Source organism: Microcaecilia unicolor, unplaced genomic scaffold, assembly GCF_901765095.1.
Source record: "Microcaecilia unicolor unplaced genomic scaffold, aMicUni1.1, whole genome shotgun sequence".
In the NCBI taxonomy this organism is placed as follows: Eukaryota; Metazoa; Chordata; class Amphibia; order Gymnophiona; family Siphonopidae; genus Microcaecilia; species Microcaecilia unicolor.
This window is the reverse complement of record NW_021963268.1, coordinates 14392-32589: the sequence shown is the minus strand read 5'-3', so window position 1 is coordinate 32589 and position 18198 is coordinate 14392. Positions and strand designations below refer to the sequence as shown.

The window sequence follows — 18198 nt, the reverse complement described above, 5'->3', positions numbered from 1 at the left end:
CTGCCCCTGGCTATTACCTTAGGTGAATTATGTTATCTCCCTGTGCTTCAGTTGCAATCCCTTCCTCTTTAACTGATGCTTTGTGTCAGTTCGTTTTAGTTCTCTGTGCCTCTGCTCTGTAGGTAGAGTGATTGATATAAATTTAGCTCCCTTTCCCTTGGTAAAACTCACAGCTGATGTGAATCTTTGTTCATTTGTGTGTGTGGCTCCTGGAGGCCCTCTAGTTGAATAGCTTTGCAGTATGCTGTTTAGGTTATAGGTATGCTGTTTCTTTTCTGGTAACATTTTTCCTTTCACTCTCTCCGTGGGGCAGGTCCACGCAATCCCTCTCCGGTCATCCTGGGTTATGACCTGCGCCTATGCTCCCTCTGGAAACTATGTGGCCTGCGGGGGGCTGGACAATATCTGCTCCATATACAGCTTGAAGACCCGCGAGGGCAACGTGAGGGTGAGCCGGGAGCTACCAGGACACACAGGTAAATGCTAGAAGTGGGTGGTGATGAACAGGATAAATCTGTGATGTCCAACTCTGATCTGTGCAGGTTTCTCTGTAGGCAAGCTGGATGAATCAGCCACGCAAGTGGGTGAAGTTATCTGACAGCATTAAAACAGCATTTCTTGAAAGGTTTTTCGTGGTGACTTGATACCATATCAGCTACTCTTGCTTCTGTTTTCTCTATGGAACTTGTAAGGTTCATTTCTCTTCATACTTTGATGGAAAGAATTTCTCTTAGGATTTGGGCCTCACCTCTCTTAGGAGCCCATTTACTAACCTGTGCTAAAAAGTGGCCGGAACTTTCACTAACACGGAGCTTTCTCGTGCGCTGAGGTCCCTTTTAGCGCGGTTGTAAAATTGCCACCTTTCCCATTTCCTCAATTAATGGCCATGCTCTAATTTCTCGATCAAGTAGGTGGAAATATACAAAATCTGATTCACTTCTTCATATAGTTGTCAAACTAAGCATAACATGAATCAAAAACACACTGAAATGAAATCACTGATATTTGAGGAGAAATGAGAGGAAAAAGCTTCATACACCCGTTGCTCTACTCGGTGTTCTCACCGGAATCAATATAATGAATTGGAGCAGTACAGTAAAAAGTACTCATGAGCTAAAAAAAAAACCTCTCTCTGTATTAACCTCAAAAGGGTATCAACATTGCTAAGCAATTCAAAATTTAACTTATCTGTGCTGTTAGCTGTTGCGCTGCTACTTTCTCGGGGTGAGGTCCCGACTGCCCCGTTTCGCGTAGGCTTTATCAAGAGTCCTCACAATCAACCATCCAGTACCCAGAAAAACAACGTGACATATAGTTGGACAACTATATGAAGACATGCTCTAATTTCCCCATTAGCGCAAGGCCATTAAGGCAGAAGCACTTACAAAATCTATTTTCTAGGGAGTAAGGGCTCCTGCACCATCGGTTGGTGTACAGCAATATTACTGCGCTAACCAATTAGCACAGAACATATCTACGCTGTGTCTCCAAACACTCCCCCCAGCGCTAAAAATTGAAAAGTATTTTTAAACGCGTGGGAAGTGCGTGCAGATGCCAAAATTACTGTGGGACACCTGAGTGCTCCCTGCGGAGTGGTTGTTAACCTGCTTTAAGCAAGCATTAGTTCTTACCGCGCTTAGTAAAGGGGTCCCTTATGCTGTAGTTAGAAATGTAAGTATACTTAGGGATAAATATTCAGCATGGTTTTGGCATGTTGCGCTGGCAGGCTGACGCTATTGGCGGCAATTAATCAGCAGCCACTGCCCAGTTATTGACTCTGAACACCCAGGCACGATTTGGGCAGTGCCAGGGTGGTCAAAGAATGGAGTCGGGGTGAAGCCAGGTGTTATGTGAGCACTGGCGATGTTTAGTGCTGGTGCCTTGCATACTTAACCAGGAAAAGGGAGGAGTGGCCTAATGGTTAGTGCAGCAGGCTTTGATCCTGGCAACCTGGGTTGAATTCCCACTGCAGCTCCTTGTGACCTTGGGCAAGTCACTTAACCCTCCATTGCCTCAGGTACAAAAACTTAGATTGTGAGCCCTCTAGGGACCGAGAAAGTACCTGCATATGCTGCGTACGTCTAGTAGCACTGTAGAAATGATTAGTAGTAGTAGTAAAATTGGACTGTAGAACGGCAGTCTTAACTTTACCTGGTTAGGTAATGATACAGCGTACAAGAAGATTTTGTTTCAAAGCTCAGTAAGTGCAGCATTATGGTGCAAGATGATTTGAAGTGCTTAGGCAGCTGATATGACATAGTAACCTAGTTGATGACTGCAGATAAAGACCTGTATGGTCCGTCCAGTCTGCCCAACAAGATAAAGAGAAATTCAGTATGCAGCTGATCATTCTAATACAACGCAGTGAAATTCTTCTGTGCTGTTGAGAAAATTAATTCCATTGGTGACGAAAACATGACCTTGGCCTGCTGAAAGAATTGTGCACAGCTTTGAGAGTGACTTGATTCAGACAGCATGAAGTAATTTTTCTGGGTGAGTACTTCCATGTCCGAGTCCACTAGCAGCTGCTCTGCACATCCTACTACTACTTATCATTTCTATAGCACTACAAGGCATGCGCAGCACTGTACACCAAACACAAAAAGAAAGTCCCTGCTCAAAGAGCTTACAATCTAGATAAGACAGGTAAACAGACAGAACAATTAAGAGTAAGGGAATAAAGAGGTGAGGATAAAGGACAGGGCAAGTGAGTTAGGGTCAAAAGCAGTGGTAAAGAGGTGGGCTTTGGACTTGAAAATGGCCAAAGAGGAGGCTAGACGTACAGGCTCGGGAAGTCTATTCCAGGCGTGAGGTGCAGCAAGATGAAAGGAACGGAGTCTGGAATTAGCAGTAGAGGAGAAAGGGAAAGATAAGAGAGATTTATCTACAGAATGGAGTACTCGAGAGGGGGCGTAGGGAGAGACGAATGGAAGAGGTACTGGGGAACGGCAGAGTGAATGCACTTATAGGTCAATAGGAGAAGTTTGAATTGAATGTGGAAACGGATAGGGAGCCAGTGAAGTGACTTAAGGAGAGGGCTAATGTGAGCATAGCGACTTTGGCGGAAAATGAGTCGCGCAGCAGAGTGAAGCTGCAAAGTGAAGCTAAACGTTACTTGGGCTTTTTTTCTGCCAACTTTGGTCATGATGAAAACGAAGCTGACTGGTACAGACCTGAAATATGCCTCAGCTCTAGTTCATGCACTTCAGCCTGGGCTCAAAGATCATCTTGACTGCAAAGATTTGATTCTGGCTGCGGTTATGCTGCTTCAGTTTTATCTTGGTTGGGTTGAAGGTGATGAAATGAAGATGAAATACAAGGAACTTTTTTTTTTTTTTTTTATCAGTGACGACGGTGAAGCTGTCCTCAGAACAAACCTCACCAGTTTCATCCAGCAGTGATTGTGGTGATGAATCTTTTTTCAGAATGTTGACGGCAGTGAAATTGATAAGCAAAAATAATATAGATATATGCAATAAAATAAAAATGAAATGAAAAGATATACAATAAAATAAAGTGATGTGTAAAATATAATGTACAATATAAAAACATATAGACCACCAAGGTATTAAAATTGTTTTAAAATATATACCACAACTCTCTGACTGAAGAAGACTCCGACTCTGTCTGTCACTCTGTCTCTGACTGGAAGCTCAAACTGGAACTGGAACTCTCTCAACTCTCTCTGCCCGTCCCGCGCGGCCCACCCTTGAAGAAGGAAGTTGTCGCAGGGGTGGGCTGTATCATCAGTGGCAGACCGGGACTGTCTGTCACTCAGGAGGACTGAGCAGGACGGATCTATTGCTCTGCTGCAGTCTGCGGTGCTCACGCACGCAGCACGCGTCGCGACCATCACGCCACGCTGCCCGGGGGGTCAGAGGTGCGGACTCACTCAGGAGGAGAGGTACGGTCAGGAGCGGCGACTGGGCGAGCAGGGCCAGGGAGCGCTGCAGCCCGACTGCTGCAAGTCTGTGGCAGGCAGCCGGCTCACGCGCAGCAGATGTGACAGTTTGGCCAGTCAGTCCTCCAGAATTCTTTTCGGAGTTAGAATCCAACTAGGCCCATTTCATTTACTGTCCCAGACTGCCTTCTAAAAACAAACAACAAAAAAAAAAACACTACTTACTACCAAAAATATATTGGTGTCTGCCTGTTATAGCACCTTGTGCTACACTTGATCTTAGGCAGAAGACCAAGAAGCGATTTGTTGCAGGAACTTGTTATTGATTTGTTTCCTTTATTTTTGCTGAAGGCAGCCAGTAGCTAGGGAGTCCCATGCTTTAAAGGCTTATTTTCCTGCTCATCCTCAGAGAAAACCAAGTTCCTTACCTGTAGCGGATGTTCTCCATGGTCAGCTGCCCATATTGCCCAGCTCCCCAAGCAGCTGTATTCTACTCAAGGTGGATAGACTGGCTGTGGCAGGCAGGAAGTGGCTCAAAACCTCTATTTACTAAGCTGGGGTAGCCTTCCCTCATGGGCTTCGTCAGTGACGACATCCATGCTGTAAAGACTTGTGTATGTAAGTAACTTAGTTTTCACATTCCCAGAGGTGAGCTGTCTCTTGATGACACAGCCTCTGTGGGGCCCAAGGGTTTGCATCGAAGCCATCAGTACATCCTTTTTGGTTTCCTGTAACCTCTCCAATTTTCTTCTAAATGAAGCTGCATAGATGACTCTTGAGAAACTTTTGACACCTCAGTCAAGTGAATATGCAGTGAACACATTGGTGTCCGACTGTATTGCTGGTAGAACTACTCCTTGATTCTTGCCATGGTACTAAACAGTTCAGCCATGATGCTGACGATTAAAAGAAATTGAAACCGCTCCCTTATGAAGAGGGGATACAATAGAAGAAAGGCTTAACATAATAGGGCTATGTAGGTTTATGAAGAAACTAGTAAAAGAAGCCCGTTTCAGAGCAAATGAAACGGGCCCTAGTAAGGTTTTCATCGCCAACACCCCCCTCCCTCCCTCCCTGGCCAACCCCTTCGTTGTTCTGGCATTGCTCCGCCCCCAACGTCATGACGTTTGACGCGAGGGCAGGGCCCAGAGCGATTTCCCGCCTCCCTCCCTTGTTCTGCCATTGCTCTGCCCTCGAGGGCGGGGCCCGGAGCGATTTCCCACCCCCCTCCCTGCCTCCCTCCCTGCCAACCCCTTCGTTGTTCTGCCATTGCTCCGCCCTCGAGGGCGGGGCCAGGAGCGATTTTGGTGGCTTCACCACCACGAACCTTCGAACCTTTTTGAAGGAAGTCAGAGCTTGGCTTCACTGACATCAGTGTCCTCAGAACGTTGAGGGTGAGTTTTATTATAGTAGATGAGGGGAGTCATAATAAAAGTTTATATAATTATAAGTCCTGTGGAACACTTGATAAGGGTGATTAGTAAGTCTCTCTTTTAGTACTAGGTCGAAAGATCATTCCATGTAATGAACTAGATGTATATTTAAAACAAGTAGGAAGACGTTTTACAGTCGATGCTTAAATTAAGTTTGCAGTTTTCTGTCAAAGAACATGTTCAAATCGAATTGTAAAAGCTGAATTGCAAAAAAAAGGCTTGAATATGTTTCTAGAAGATGTGTCCACTAGTTACTATAGACTTAGGTTTCCCCACCTTCTGCTTTTGGGGCTGAGCAACCTGAATGGGCTTTCTTATTTGGGGTCTGACAGGTACTTTCAAGTGAGCTGGACTGGGCAGTCATCCATGAATAGGTTTTGAGCACTGATGGGGGAGGCTGTCTTGATGGATTAACTATGATAATGAGTTAATTCTCTGCTGTAGGTTACCTGTCCTGTTGCCGCTTTTTGGATGACAATCAGATTATTACCAGTTCTGGAGACACAACATGGTAAGGAAACTTCCAGCTTGCACACTGAACTGAACAGGAAGGGCCATGTACATCCAAGTTTCAGGCTGCAATTTAACACAGAGACCACCCTAATTGCACTAGTTGTAAAATTTAGGCAAAAAAATCCTTCTGTTACAGTTTGACATATCCTCAGCTTATGACAAGGTTGACCACCCTACCTTGGGGCTAGTAGACAAAATAGGAATTAGGGAAAGGGTACAAAGCTAGTTTGAAGGATTCCTCACTCAAAGATTAGCTAAACTCTGGAACTCATTGCCACAGGATGTGGTAAAAGTGGTTAGCATATTTGGGTTTTAAAAAAGTTTGATTAAGTTCCTGGAGAAAAAGTCCATAGTCTGTTATTGAGATGGACATATGGGAAGCCACTGCTTGTCCCAGGATTGGTAGCATGGAATGTTTCTACTAATTGGGTTTCTGCCAGGTATTTATGACCTGGATTGGCCACTGATGGAAGCAGGATACTGGGCTAGATGGACCATTGGTCTGACCCAGTATGGCTATTCTTATGCTGTTATGAAGTGAAACTTCAGGTCAAAAGCCCTTGACACACTTTCTTGCCATATGAAGGATTGTGCTTCCAATGGTTTACATCAACAGTAGACTGCAAGTAATCACACTTCTTATGTTGAAAGATTAAAAAAAGATAAAAAGAATTTGGGTCTTTCAACATAAGAAGTGTGATTACTTGCAGTCTACTGTTGATGTAAACCATTGGAAGCACAATCCTTCATATGGCAAGAAAGTGTGTCAAGGGCTTTTGACCTGAAGTTTCACTTCATAACAGCATAAGAATAGCCATACTGGGTCAGACCAATGGTCCATCTAGCCCAGTATCCTGCTTCCATCAGTGGCCAATCCAGGTCATAAATACCTGGCAGAAACCCAATTAGTAGAAACATTCCATGCTACCAATCCTGGGACAAGGAAATTTAAAGAAATTTAGGAGGAAACGGTCTCAAAATGCCCAGCTGCCAGGAAGAACTTAGTCATCAATGTATCTCAAGGCACACTTCAGGCTAGGGTCATCACCGACCAAAAAAACCTCCTATTCCTTTATTGATTAGCGTGTCTGTGTGATCCCGTATTGCAAATAAAACACACTTTTTGTGTGAGTTTTTTTTTGAAATTTGCACCTAACCATTCAGTATGATTCAAAAAATTCTTCTCAACAAAACCACATATGATGGAATGACTAGGATGTTTGACAGCCAGACGCGCATCTGAAACGGGGAGTTGGGAGTCTCATGAATGGACGTTTGATAGCCAGACCCACGTCTGAAGCAAGAAGCTAAGTCTTTCCATCAAATATATGTGTGGAGGAGTGGCCTGGTGGTTAGGGTGGTGGACTTTGGTCCTGGGGAACTGAGGAACTGAGCTCGATTCCCACCTCAGGCACAGGCAGCTCCTTGTGACTCGGGGCAAGTCACTTAACCCTCCATTGCCCCATGTAAGCCGCATTGAGCCTGCCATGAGTGGGAAAGCGCAGGGTACAAATGTAACAAAAATAAAATAGATACTATTGGAGATTCTACATGGAATGTTGCTACTATTGGAGATTCTACATGGAATATTGGAGATTCTACATGGAATGTTGCTACTATTGGAGATTCTACATGGAATGTTGCTAGTCCACTAGCAACGTTCCATGTAGAAGGCTGCGCAGGCTTCTGTTTCTGTGAGTCTGACGTCCTGCACGTACGTGCAGGACGTCAGACTCACAGAAGCAGAAGCCTGCGCGGCCACATTGGTGATCTGCAAGGGCCGACTTCTACATGGAATGTTGCGTGGAGGAGTGGCCTAGTGGTTAGGGTGGTGGACTTTGGTCCTGGGGAACTGAGGAACTGAGCTCGATTCCCACCTCAGGCACAGGCAGCTCCTTGTGACTCGGGGCAAGTCACTTAACCCTCCATTGCCTGCCGCATTGAGCCTGCCATGAGTGGGAAAGCGCGGGGTACAAATGTAACAAAAATAAAAATATATATATATACTAGTAAAAAAGCCCCGTTTCTGATGCAAATGAAACGGGGGCTAGCAAGGTTTTCTTCAGAGTGTGCATGTGGGAGTGTGTGTGTCCCTGCCTTCTGCCCTTTCTCCCTTCCCCTCTGCTCTCCGTCCCCTCTGCTCTCTGTCCCCCCCCCCCAGTCCTTCAGTGTTAAGTTTCCTGCTGTGCTGTGTTTGTTTGTGTTACAGAGAGAGTGAAGGCATCTGCCCTCTCTCCCCTCCCTCCTCCAGTCCTTCACTGTTACAAAGAGAGCGATTTCGTGCTGTGCTGTGTTTTCCTTCACTGTGTTACAGAGAGAGCGAGGGCGGGGCAGACACTCATGGGGAAACCGGATATCTCTCCCCCTTCACACTTCCGGCTGGAGGCTTCATTAGAACGTTGGTGCTGCCTTTTATATATAGAGATGGTTTTGTTGAGAAGATTTGTTTGAATCACATTGAATGGTTAGGTGCAAATTTCAAAAAACTTCACAAAAATATTTTTTATATGCAATATGGCATCACACAGACATGACAATCAATAAAGGAATAGGAGGGTTTTTTTGGTCGGTGATGAGCCTAGCCTGGAATGTGCCTTGAGATACATTGATGACTACGTTCACCCTGGCATCTGGGCATTTTGAGACCTTTTCCTCCTAAATTTCCTTAAAAGAACAAAAGAGGAAAAAAAAAGATAAAAAGAATTTGGGTCTTTCAACATAAGAAGTGTGATTATTTGCAGTCTGTTGTTGATGTTAATATTTGAGATTCTGCAAAGGAGTTTGATACTGTTCGAAGTGATCTTGCAGTGGTTTAGTCATGAAGTCCAAAGGAAAGATCTACATTGTAATGCCAGAGCCTCTAAGTTCAGCTTACTAAGATTTCTAGAGGCTTTTATTAACATTTTCTGAGATGTTATAGTAGCAGAAAGAGAGAAAATAGAATACACACAGACCAAAACATGTGAAATTCCCACATATATCTAGTAATGTTAAGAATGCCTTATGTTATATCACTATCATGTATTCCATTACCATGTAACCCAAAATACTTCTGTAACACTAAATGTCAATTCTCCTCTCATTTCCACTGTCCATGATGTATTGTAAGCCACATTGAGCCTGCAAAGAGGTGGGATAACGTGGGATACAAATGCAATAAATAAAATAAATAATAAATTGTCTGACCAGAGAAGAGCCTGGATTCTAATTGAATTATCCACTAATGAAAATACTTATTTAGCAAAGAGCTAGGTTTTCAATGTCCTTGAAGATGTTCCATACACCTGCTGTAACGTTAGCTCCTCTGGATACTGATGCCACAGTTTCAGAACCACCACCCGAAAACCAGCAGTGTAGCCATAACCAAAACATTGTTTTGGAGGGGAGGGCTACAGTGGTGAGAACGGGAGACCACTTGGCATCCAACTCTTCTCCCTCCCATTCTCCCCTGTCCATCCTTAAAATTCTGCAGAGTGACCTGCCAAATTCAAATCGGCAATAAATGAAAGCAAATCAGTGAACTAAATGATTGTTATGATCGTCAGTATGCAAATTCAAATCTCCAACTATTTAACAAATTGGAACAGGATGAGACTAACTCTGAAATCAAGGAAGAAAGTTCTTCCTATGGAGAGGTTTCTACTGGAGGAGGAAGATAAAGCAGCGATTCTACCAAAGCTAGCTGAAGTTTGAATCTTATTAATAATACTTCAATAAACATAAGAGGTATCGGGGGAGCTCTGTCACATTAAATACATCTAGAGAATCAGGGAACCCCCACCCCTATTTTCCCTTGCTGACACGAATTAATAAAAACTTTAGCTAGAAAGACTCTGCTAGGTATGCTGACTTCCTAGAATGGATCCAGGTTTAGGTGAGGCCACATATATTCAATTTGAAGTCCGAAATTAGATTTTGAACTATGTAAATTTGACCTACCGCACAGAGAATGTGGCTCCAAGGAAGAGAAGTCGCTGGATCAGCCGTGCCCTTGACCTGACAAATTCAAACCAGCAAATAGTAGTTAAATACCGTGTTTCCCCGAAAATAAGACACTGTCTTATATTAATTTTTGCTCCCCAAGACCCGCTAGGTCTTATTTTCAGGGGAGGCCTTATTTTTGGGGAAACATCGGGTCGTCGCCCCCCCCCCCCCCACCTGAGGTCCGCCCCCCCACCCGAGATCGCCGGCTCCCCCTGCCCTCAGTCGCTCCCGGAACTAACCTCTTAAATGCTTCCTTTCACCATTCATCTTTGCACTCGCAGCAGGGCAGGCCACTCCTTCCTTCCGTGTCCCGCCCTCGCCTGACGTTACGTTACGTCAGGCGAGGGTGGGACACGGAAGGAAGGAGTGGCCTGCCCTGCTGCTTTTTTTCATATTTGGTGGGGGTGCAGTTTGATTCAACCTTATTGGAAAGGTATAACGGATAAGTTGTCTAAAGTTCTAGAAAGTACTTTTCCATGCGATCCTAAATGTTGCCTCCTGGGGTGGGGGAACCAGAGGGGAAAGAGATGGCAACAGAGATTCAAGAGAATGGGGTTAGCCACCGCAAAAACCACTATTGCAATGCATTGGAAAAAGTCCGCTGAGCCAACTGTAGGTAATTGGGCTGAGAAATTTAAAACCATTATAGAGTTGGAAAAATTGACTGATAAGCGTAAGGGGAGATATAATCCAGAGGCACCTGAATGGATTCATCTAACAGATATTGAGGGGGTTTAGGGGGGAATCAGTTGTTGAGGGGTTAGTGGGGGGGGAGGGTGAGGGGAGAAGGGTGGGGGGGATAAAAGGGTTATAAGCATAATGTTAAAATAAAAATTAAATTGTTGCATTGTCATGTGCTGGAGCCAATGGCTCGTTGTTATGTTTGAGATGTTATTTCAATAAAAATTCAAAGTAAAAAAAAAAAAAAGAAGAAAACGTCTCCATAAAAAAGCAACGGCAAAGACCAAAAGATAAGTCTGAAGTCCCCGCCTAAAATTATGTAGAATGAGTTGGAGATGCCAAGAAAAATATTCCTCTCGTAGCAGGAGTGAGAAATAAATTTTCACAGTGTAAGAACCTACCTCACCCTACACTTCCCTAAGTGCCAAGGAATAAAACACAAATCCTCATACTTGACCAGCTTCACATACATCTGCCCCAAGACTTGGAATACAATAGCAAAAGCTCCAAAGTGCACGAATGACTACACAACCTTCCAGAAACATCTGAAAGCCCACATCTTCAGAAAGGTTTTCTTCAATGAACCCACACATTTGGCCTGAACAACAACCAACACACCCAGATGTATGACCACTAACAGACTGAAAACAAAGCTCCCGACTATTGCAAACAGCATTGTAACTGATACACCTGAAGTAATCTGTACGCCACATTGAACCAGCAACTAGATTGGAAAATGTGGGGTACAAATGCAGAAACAACTAACCTAAAAAAGCTCTGGAAAAAAAATCTGATTAGGGTCGAATGATAATGACATTATCCTTATGTTTTCAGGGTACACCCTTTATTGGTAAGCAGCTTTTTAGTGAGTCTGACTTTTTTTTTCCCCTACCACACAGTGCATTATGGGATATTGAGACTGGACAACAGACTACTACTTTTACCGGTCACAGTGGTGATGTCATGAGCCTCTCCCTCGCTCCAGATATGAGGACCTTTGTATCGGGGGCATGTGATGCATCTATCAAACTCTGGGACATCAGGGACAGTATGTGCCGGCAAACTTTCACCGGCCATGAGTCAGACATCAATGCCGTTTGTGTGAGTAATGTCACGGTTTTTCTTACACACGATGTACCTTGGGGGGGGGGGGGGGGCAGTGTGTGCATGCGTGAAGGAAGTTTGCATAGTAGTATCCTGGATGAATTTCTTCTGTGTCTTGACAGATTCTCTTTTATCTCTCTTGTCTAGTTTTTCCCTAATGGAAACGCCTTCACGACAGGTTCAGATGATGCTACCTGCCGACTTTTTGACCTGCGGGCAGACCAGGAGCTCATGATGTATTCGCATGACAACATCATCTGTGGCATCACCTCAGTGGCGTTCTCTAAAAGCGGGCGCTTGTTGCTGGCTGGCTATGATGACTTTAACTGCAATATTTGGGACTCTATGAAGGGTGACCGTGCAGGTAAGAGCTGGCTGTTATTATTATCCACAGACAGGTACAAGATGCCCGAGTTCCCACTGGCAAAATTTCTTCCTGATAAAAAGGAGTAGCAGTAGAAGACCAGTGACCCATGACAACTGTAAAAAAAAAAAAAAAAAAAAAAAAGATTTGCCACCGGTTTTTATCATTGGATAGGCACATAGAGGGTAATCTATTTATAGGCACCCAGAGGAAGCTTATTCTTTTCAACGTATTTCAGTTTGAACCAAGCACAATATGCTACATTACGATCAGAGAACAATCAAAGAAAAATGCTGGTTTCCAGTGGTTTCTTCAAGTCTGTTATCCAAACCCTTTTTCCAGAAAATAACCATCCCCCACAAACTTAACATTTCCCTCCTACATTTAAGACCCCCCCCCCCCCGCACACACACACTCAGCATCATATTCCAAACCCAAGTAAACAAGAAGTTTTTTCTATTTTTTTTCTCAAAGTGATTCAGCTTATCACGGCACATTCGCTGTTAATGTCTTGGCCTTGCCCTTCACTGCAATATGCTTTGGTCCTCCCACTGTTTCCATCGGAAGGCAGTTTCACAACGTACAGCTGACAAAGCAGGCCTCAATTTGTTTCCTGTGTAGTCTCCCAGAGCCCTCTTTCCGGTACCTCAGTAGCATCAATTTAGAGTCAGTCAATCACCCACTTGAAAATTCCCTTATTTCTTCCCTCACTTGTTCCCAAAAAGTGTTAGTTCTGAGGCACAGTCACCATATATGAAGGTAAGTTCTTACCCCCACAGTCTAGCCAGCAATGTGTTGACGCATTAGGGGTGAGTGAGATACCATCCAGACAGCAATTTAATAATATTAACGTTTACGATTTATGAATTCGTTACTTTACCTCGGGTTTTTTTTTGTGCTAGTTCTTCCCCTAATTGCCTTTCCTAAGCTAGCATATAGGCTGTTTTTAACAAGGCCTGTCTTCATTACTTTATATAATGCTGATATGAGCCCTTGGTGTTTTCCAGTGGAATCAACCCTTCCCACACCACTGTTATCCCTAAGCCATACCGTAGAGAGCACCTGCTTTGTTTTATAGAATATCCACCCAACAGGTGAAATACGTACCTATAATTTAGTTGCAAGCACGTACAACAGCCACACTGTTCCTCTAGGTGCTGATGCCTAAATGCCGGAGATACAGACATAAATTATTCTATAGGTTTTGTTCATTAAGTGCGAGTTCCATCCGAACTCCGCCTATCTGTAAAATACTTATTGTATAAAATGCTTAGGCAGAATTTTGGTATGTAATCATTTCTGTGCCTTCTGAGAGAGCTCTGCTGGCTTTTTTCTGTGCCCTGTGCCCTGGTACTGCTGTCTCTCCTCCCCTGCCATGTCTTGCTCAGTTCAGATTTGAGGTGTGTTGGGGATGACTGTGAGAGCTCAGCCTGTAGTCAGTGTTTCAGATAAAGGCATCTGCTGAGCTGTAGCAATGGTGGTTGAGGTCTTCCACTGTGATGATTATTTCTGTTTTATCATAATGAAGATTAGTGAAAGCAAAACAGGTTAACTGTGGGGGAGGGGGGGGGGGCTTTGGAAGAAGGCAAACATGTCAAGCATGTTGCAGCACAGTGTATGAAGGGGAGAGAAGTGGTTGTGTATGTCGGTGTCTATTTTTTTAGGGTCAAAACACTTTGGGCCCTGTTTATTAAGGTGCGCTATCATTTTTAGAGTGCACTAACCATGTAGATGTGCATAGAGGTATTATTTATTTGTTATATTTGTACCCCACATTTCCCACCTATTTGCAGGCTCAGTGTGGCTTACATAGTACCGTAGAGGCGGTTGCCAATACGGTTGATAACAAATACAAAGTTATGTTAAGGTCAAATGAGGTAGATGTGAATCAGGCGTTATGGGGTCGAGGGGAATGAGGATAGTAGATTGTCCAGTACGATCATTGGTTATGCTGTGTTGCTGGGTATGGGGAATTTACGTTGGATCGGTGGGATAGGCCTTTTTGAAGAGGTGAGTTTTTAGTGATTTCCTGAAGTTTAGGTGGTCTTGGATTGTTTTCACAGCATTTGGGAGTCCATTCCATAGTTGTGTGCTTATGTAGGAGAAGCTAGATGCGTATGTTGTTTTGTATTTTAGTCCTTTGCAGTTTGGGTAATGTAGGTTTAGGTAAGATCGTGATGATCCGATTCTATTTCTGGTTGGTAGATCTATGAGGTCTGTCATGTATCCTGGAACTACACCGTAGATAATTTTGTGGACCAAAGTGCAGATTTTGAAGATGATCCATTCTTTGACTGGGAGCCAGTGCAGCTTTTCTCGAAGGGGTTTAGCACTTTCGAATCGTGTTTTACCATAGATCAGTCTGGCTGCTGTGTTTTGGGCGGTCTGGAGTTTTTTTGTGAGTTGTTCTTTACATCCCGCATAGATTCCGTTGCAGTAATCTACATGGCTTAGGACCATTGATTGTATTAGGTATCAAAAAGTTTCCCTCGGTAGGGAAGGTTTTATTCATTTGACTTTCCACATTGAATAGAACATTTTCTTTATTACGGTATTTACTTGGCTCTTGAGAGTGAGGTTGCGGTCGATTGTGACTCAGAGTATTTTTAGGCTATCTGAAGTATGGAGTGTGTGTCCTGAGGTGTTTATGGTTGCTGGTTTGTAATTGTTATGCTGGGATGAGAGGATGAGGCAGTGTGTTTTTTCAGTGTTCAGTTTCAATTGAAATGAATTTGCCCAAGAGTCCATGATGTTCAGGCCATCATTGATTTCATTGGTTATTTCTGTCAAGGCATGTCTGAATGGAATGTAGATTGTAACATTATCTGCATAGATGAATGGGTTGAGGCCTCTTTTTGGATAAGGACTTTGCCAGTGGGATCATCATCATGTTGAAGAGTATTGGTGATAATGGTGATCCCTGAGGTATGCCGCAGGGTGCTTTCCACGGTGGTGATATGTTTGAATTTGATTTTACTTGGTATGTTCTGGTGGTTAGAAAGCCTTTGATCCAATTGCGTACGTTTCCAACAATCCCGAAGTGGCCAAGGAGTCTTAGTATATTGTGGTTTACCATGTTGAATGCGCTTGACATGCCAAATTGGAGAAGTATGCTTTTACCTATGGCTATTCCTTCCTTGAATTTGGCCAGGAGAATGACTAGGACAGTTTCAGTACTATGGTGGGAGCAGAATCCTGATTGTGAGTCGTGTAGTATTGAGAACTTGTCCAGGTATTCCGTAAGTTGTTTGGTCACCAAGCTCTCCATCAATTTTACTACTAGAGGGATGGACGCAACTGGGTGCTAGTTGGTGAGGTTGTTTGTTTTTTTTTTCTTAGTGTCTTTTGGTATTGGGGTAAGTAGGATGTTATCATATTCCTCGGGGATGAAACCTTGTTGTAGCATGAAGTTTAGGTGGGATGTGAGGTCTTCTGTGAATCGGCTGGGGGCGGATTTAAGTAGGTGACTGGGATGTATGTCCAATTTGCAGTGGGTGTTGGCGAACCTGTGAGTTGCTTGTAGGATTGATTCAGTGGTGAGTAGATTGAATATTGACCAGATACGATCACCTGGGTATCCGTCCGGGATTAGGTCCAGGTCGTTGAAGAATTTTTCGATGTCGGTGTTGTGATGAGGAAGAGTGCTTAGTAATTTTGTTATTTTGTCTTTAAAATAGGTAGCCAGTTTGTCTGCGGGTGGGATGTGGTGACAGGGGTGGTGTCTAGTAACTTATTTGCGAGTTGATATAGTTTTTTCAGATCTTTGTTATGCAGTCCTAATTTAGTCTTGTAGTAGGACCTTTTGGCTTGTTTAATTGCATAATTGTATTTCCTGTGTATTTGTTTCCATGCATTGAGTGTATGTTCATCTTTTATTTTTTTCCATGCTCGTTCATGTTTTCTGGATTGTGTTTTGAGTTTTTTAAATTCATCATTGAACCATGGTATTCAGTTTTGTTTTCTTGATATTCTTGTCTTTAAGGGTGCTATTTCATTTAGTATGCTTCTCCATTTATCCTCCCAGTGATTGAGATAATGTATGGAGTCAGTTTGTGTTGTCCATCCATTGACATATATCTGTTGCCAGAATATTTGTGGGTCTATTTGCCCTCTTGTAGTGTAGGTTGTTTGTTCTGGTGTACGGTTTGATCCCTTCTTTCGCCAATTTAGGGATGGATTCAGTTTGTAGTGGTCGGTCCAAGGTGTTTCTGACCATTTGATGTCTGTTATTGATTATGATCTGTGGATAGTTTGTATGATAAGAGGTCCAGTGTGTGTCCCTTGGTGTGGGTAGCTTGTATGCGAGGCCATTTGAGATCCCAAGATTGTAGGAAGTCTTTGCATTCGCGTGCATTGGCTAAGTTGGGGTCTTCTAGGTGAAGGTTTGTGTCGCCTAATATTAGTGTATTGGAGTTGTTTACACACATGTTTGAGATGAAATCCGTGAAGATAGGCTGGCTTTTGATCCAGGTACCGGGCGGTCTGTAAAACAGGACGCAGTTCAGTTGATCAATCAGGGATTTGTTTTGGATTCTGAGTGAAGCTATTTCTAGTTGGGGTGTTATGGACTCGGCGATGGTTTCGGTAGTGAAGTGTGCTCTGTAGATTAGCGCTATGCCTCCACCTCTCTTTTCCATTCTGGTCCAGTGAGTGATTTTGTAACCTGGGGAGCATAGTTTGAGGATTATGGGGTCCTTTTGATTGTGGATCCATGTTTCACTGATGAAGATAAGATTGAGGTTTTCTGAGTTGATCCAGTCTGCTGCTGTTGTGGTTTTCTTAACTACGGACCTAGCATTAATGTAGCCCAATTGGATATTTTGGTATTGGGTTGCTAGGTTTGATGATGTGTGGGTCCTTGTAAGTTGTCTTTCGTTGGGTGGTGTATGTTTGTTGTGATATTTCCTTCCATTGTGTTGGTATTGACCGTGAGTAGATAATCTTCCTTTAATTTGATGAGTATCAGTTTGGTGAAGTGTGGCTTGTTTGATCAGTCTTTGGTGATTTTGTAGGATGGGTATGATGTTATATTCTGTAAGTGGGGTGGATAGTGTTAAGTGGGTCAGTGTGAGGGAGTAGATTGCTAGGAGTATTTTGATTGTATTCATTTTGGTGTCAGTTTGGGATAGTTAGATTACTCACAGTCAGATGCATCTACATGGTTAGCGCACGCTAAAAAAAAACACGCCCCTAGCGCAGCTTAGTAAGCAGGGCCGTTTATGGTGATTGGAGTAGAGGAGTAGCCTAGTGGTTAGTGCAGCGAACTGTGATCCTGGGGAACTGGGTTCAGTTCCCACTGCAGCTCTTTGTGACTCTGGGCAAGTTACTTAACCCTTCATTGCCCCAGGTACAAATAAGTACCTCCCAGTTCCAGGCGGGTCCCCCCCCTCCCCCCCCCAGTTCCAGGCGGGTCCCCCCCTCCCTCCCTCCCTCCCTCTGAGTTCCAGGCGGGCCCCCCACCCTCCCCCCTCCCTCCCCCCGAGTTCCAGGGGCGTCCCCTCCCTCCCTCCCTCCCAGTTCCAGGGGGTTCCCCCACCCTCTCTCCCCCCTCTCTCCCCACTCTCTCCCTCTGAGTTCCAGGCGGGTCCACCCCCTCCCTCCCTCCGAGTTCCAGCGTGGTCCCCCCCTCCCTCCCTCCGAGTTCCAGCGTGGTCCCCACCCTCCCTCTGAGTTCCAGGCGGGTCCCCCACCCTCCCTCCCCCCTCCCTCCCTCTGAGTTCCAGGCGGGTCCCCCACCCTTCCTCCCCCCTCCCTCCCTCTGAGTTCCAGGCGGGTCCCTCACCCTCCCTCCGAGTTCCAGGCGGGTCACCCACCCTCCTTCCCCCCTCTCTCAGTTCCAGGCGGGTAACCCACCCTCCCTCCCCCCCTCCTTCTTCTGAGTTCCAGGCGGGTCCCCACCCTCCCTCCCTCTGAGTTCCCGGCGGGTCCCCACCCCCCCTCCCCCCCTCCCTCTGAGTTCCCGGCGGGTCCCCACCCCCCCTCCCCCCCTCCCTCTGAGTTCCCGGCGGGTCCCCACCCCCCCCCCCCCTCCCTCTGAGTTCCCGGCGGGTCCCCCTCCCTCTCTACCTCCGAGTTCCCGGCGGGTCCCCCCCCTCCCTCTGAGTTCCAGGCTGGTCCCCCACCCTCCCTCCCTCCCTCCGAGTTCCAGGCTGGTCCCCCACCCTCCCTCCCTCCCTCCCTCCCTCCGTGTTCCAGGCTGGTCCCCCACCCTCCCTCCG

At 45.0% G+C, this 18198-nt stretch overlaps 1 protein-coding gene and 1 pseudogene across 2 annotated transcripts in view; one reads left to right on the top strand and one right to left on the bottom strand.

Moving 5' to 3' along the window:
- Positions 1-11980, top strand: part of LOC115459126 (guanine nucleotide-binding protein G(I)/G(S)/G(T) subunit beta-2) — a gene marked incomplete at its 3' end in the record, with an annotated part of 103380 nt that extends 91400 nt beyond the window's left edge. For both annotated transcript variants that reach the window (XM_030188998.1, XM_030188997.1), the window contains 4 exon segments: positions 314-476; positions 5779-5845; positions 11412-11613; positions 11764-11980. In XM_030188998.1, coding sequence (XP_030044858.1) covers positions 314-476; positions 5779-5845; positions 11412-11613; positions 11764-11980 — 649 coding nt within the window.
- Positions 11981-13424: 1444 nt separating this feature from the next.
- LOC115459127 overlaps positions 13425-18198 on the bottom strand; it is a 16445-nt pseudogene continuing 11671 nt past the window's right edge.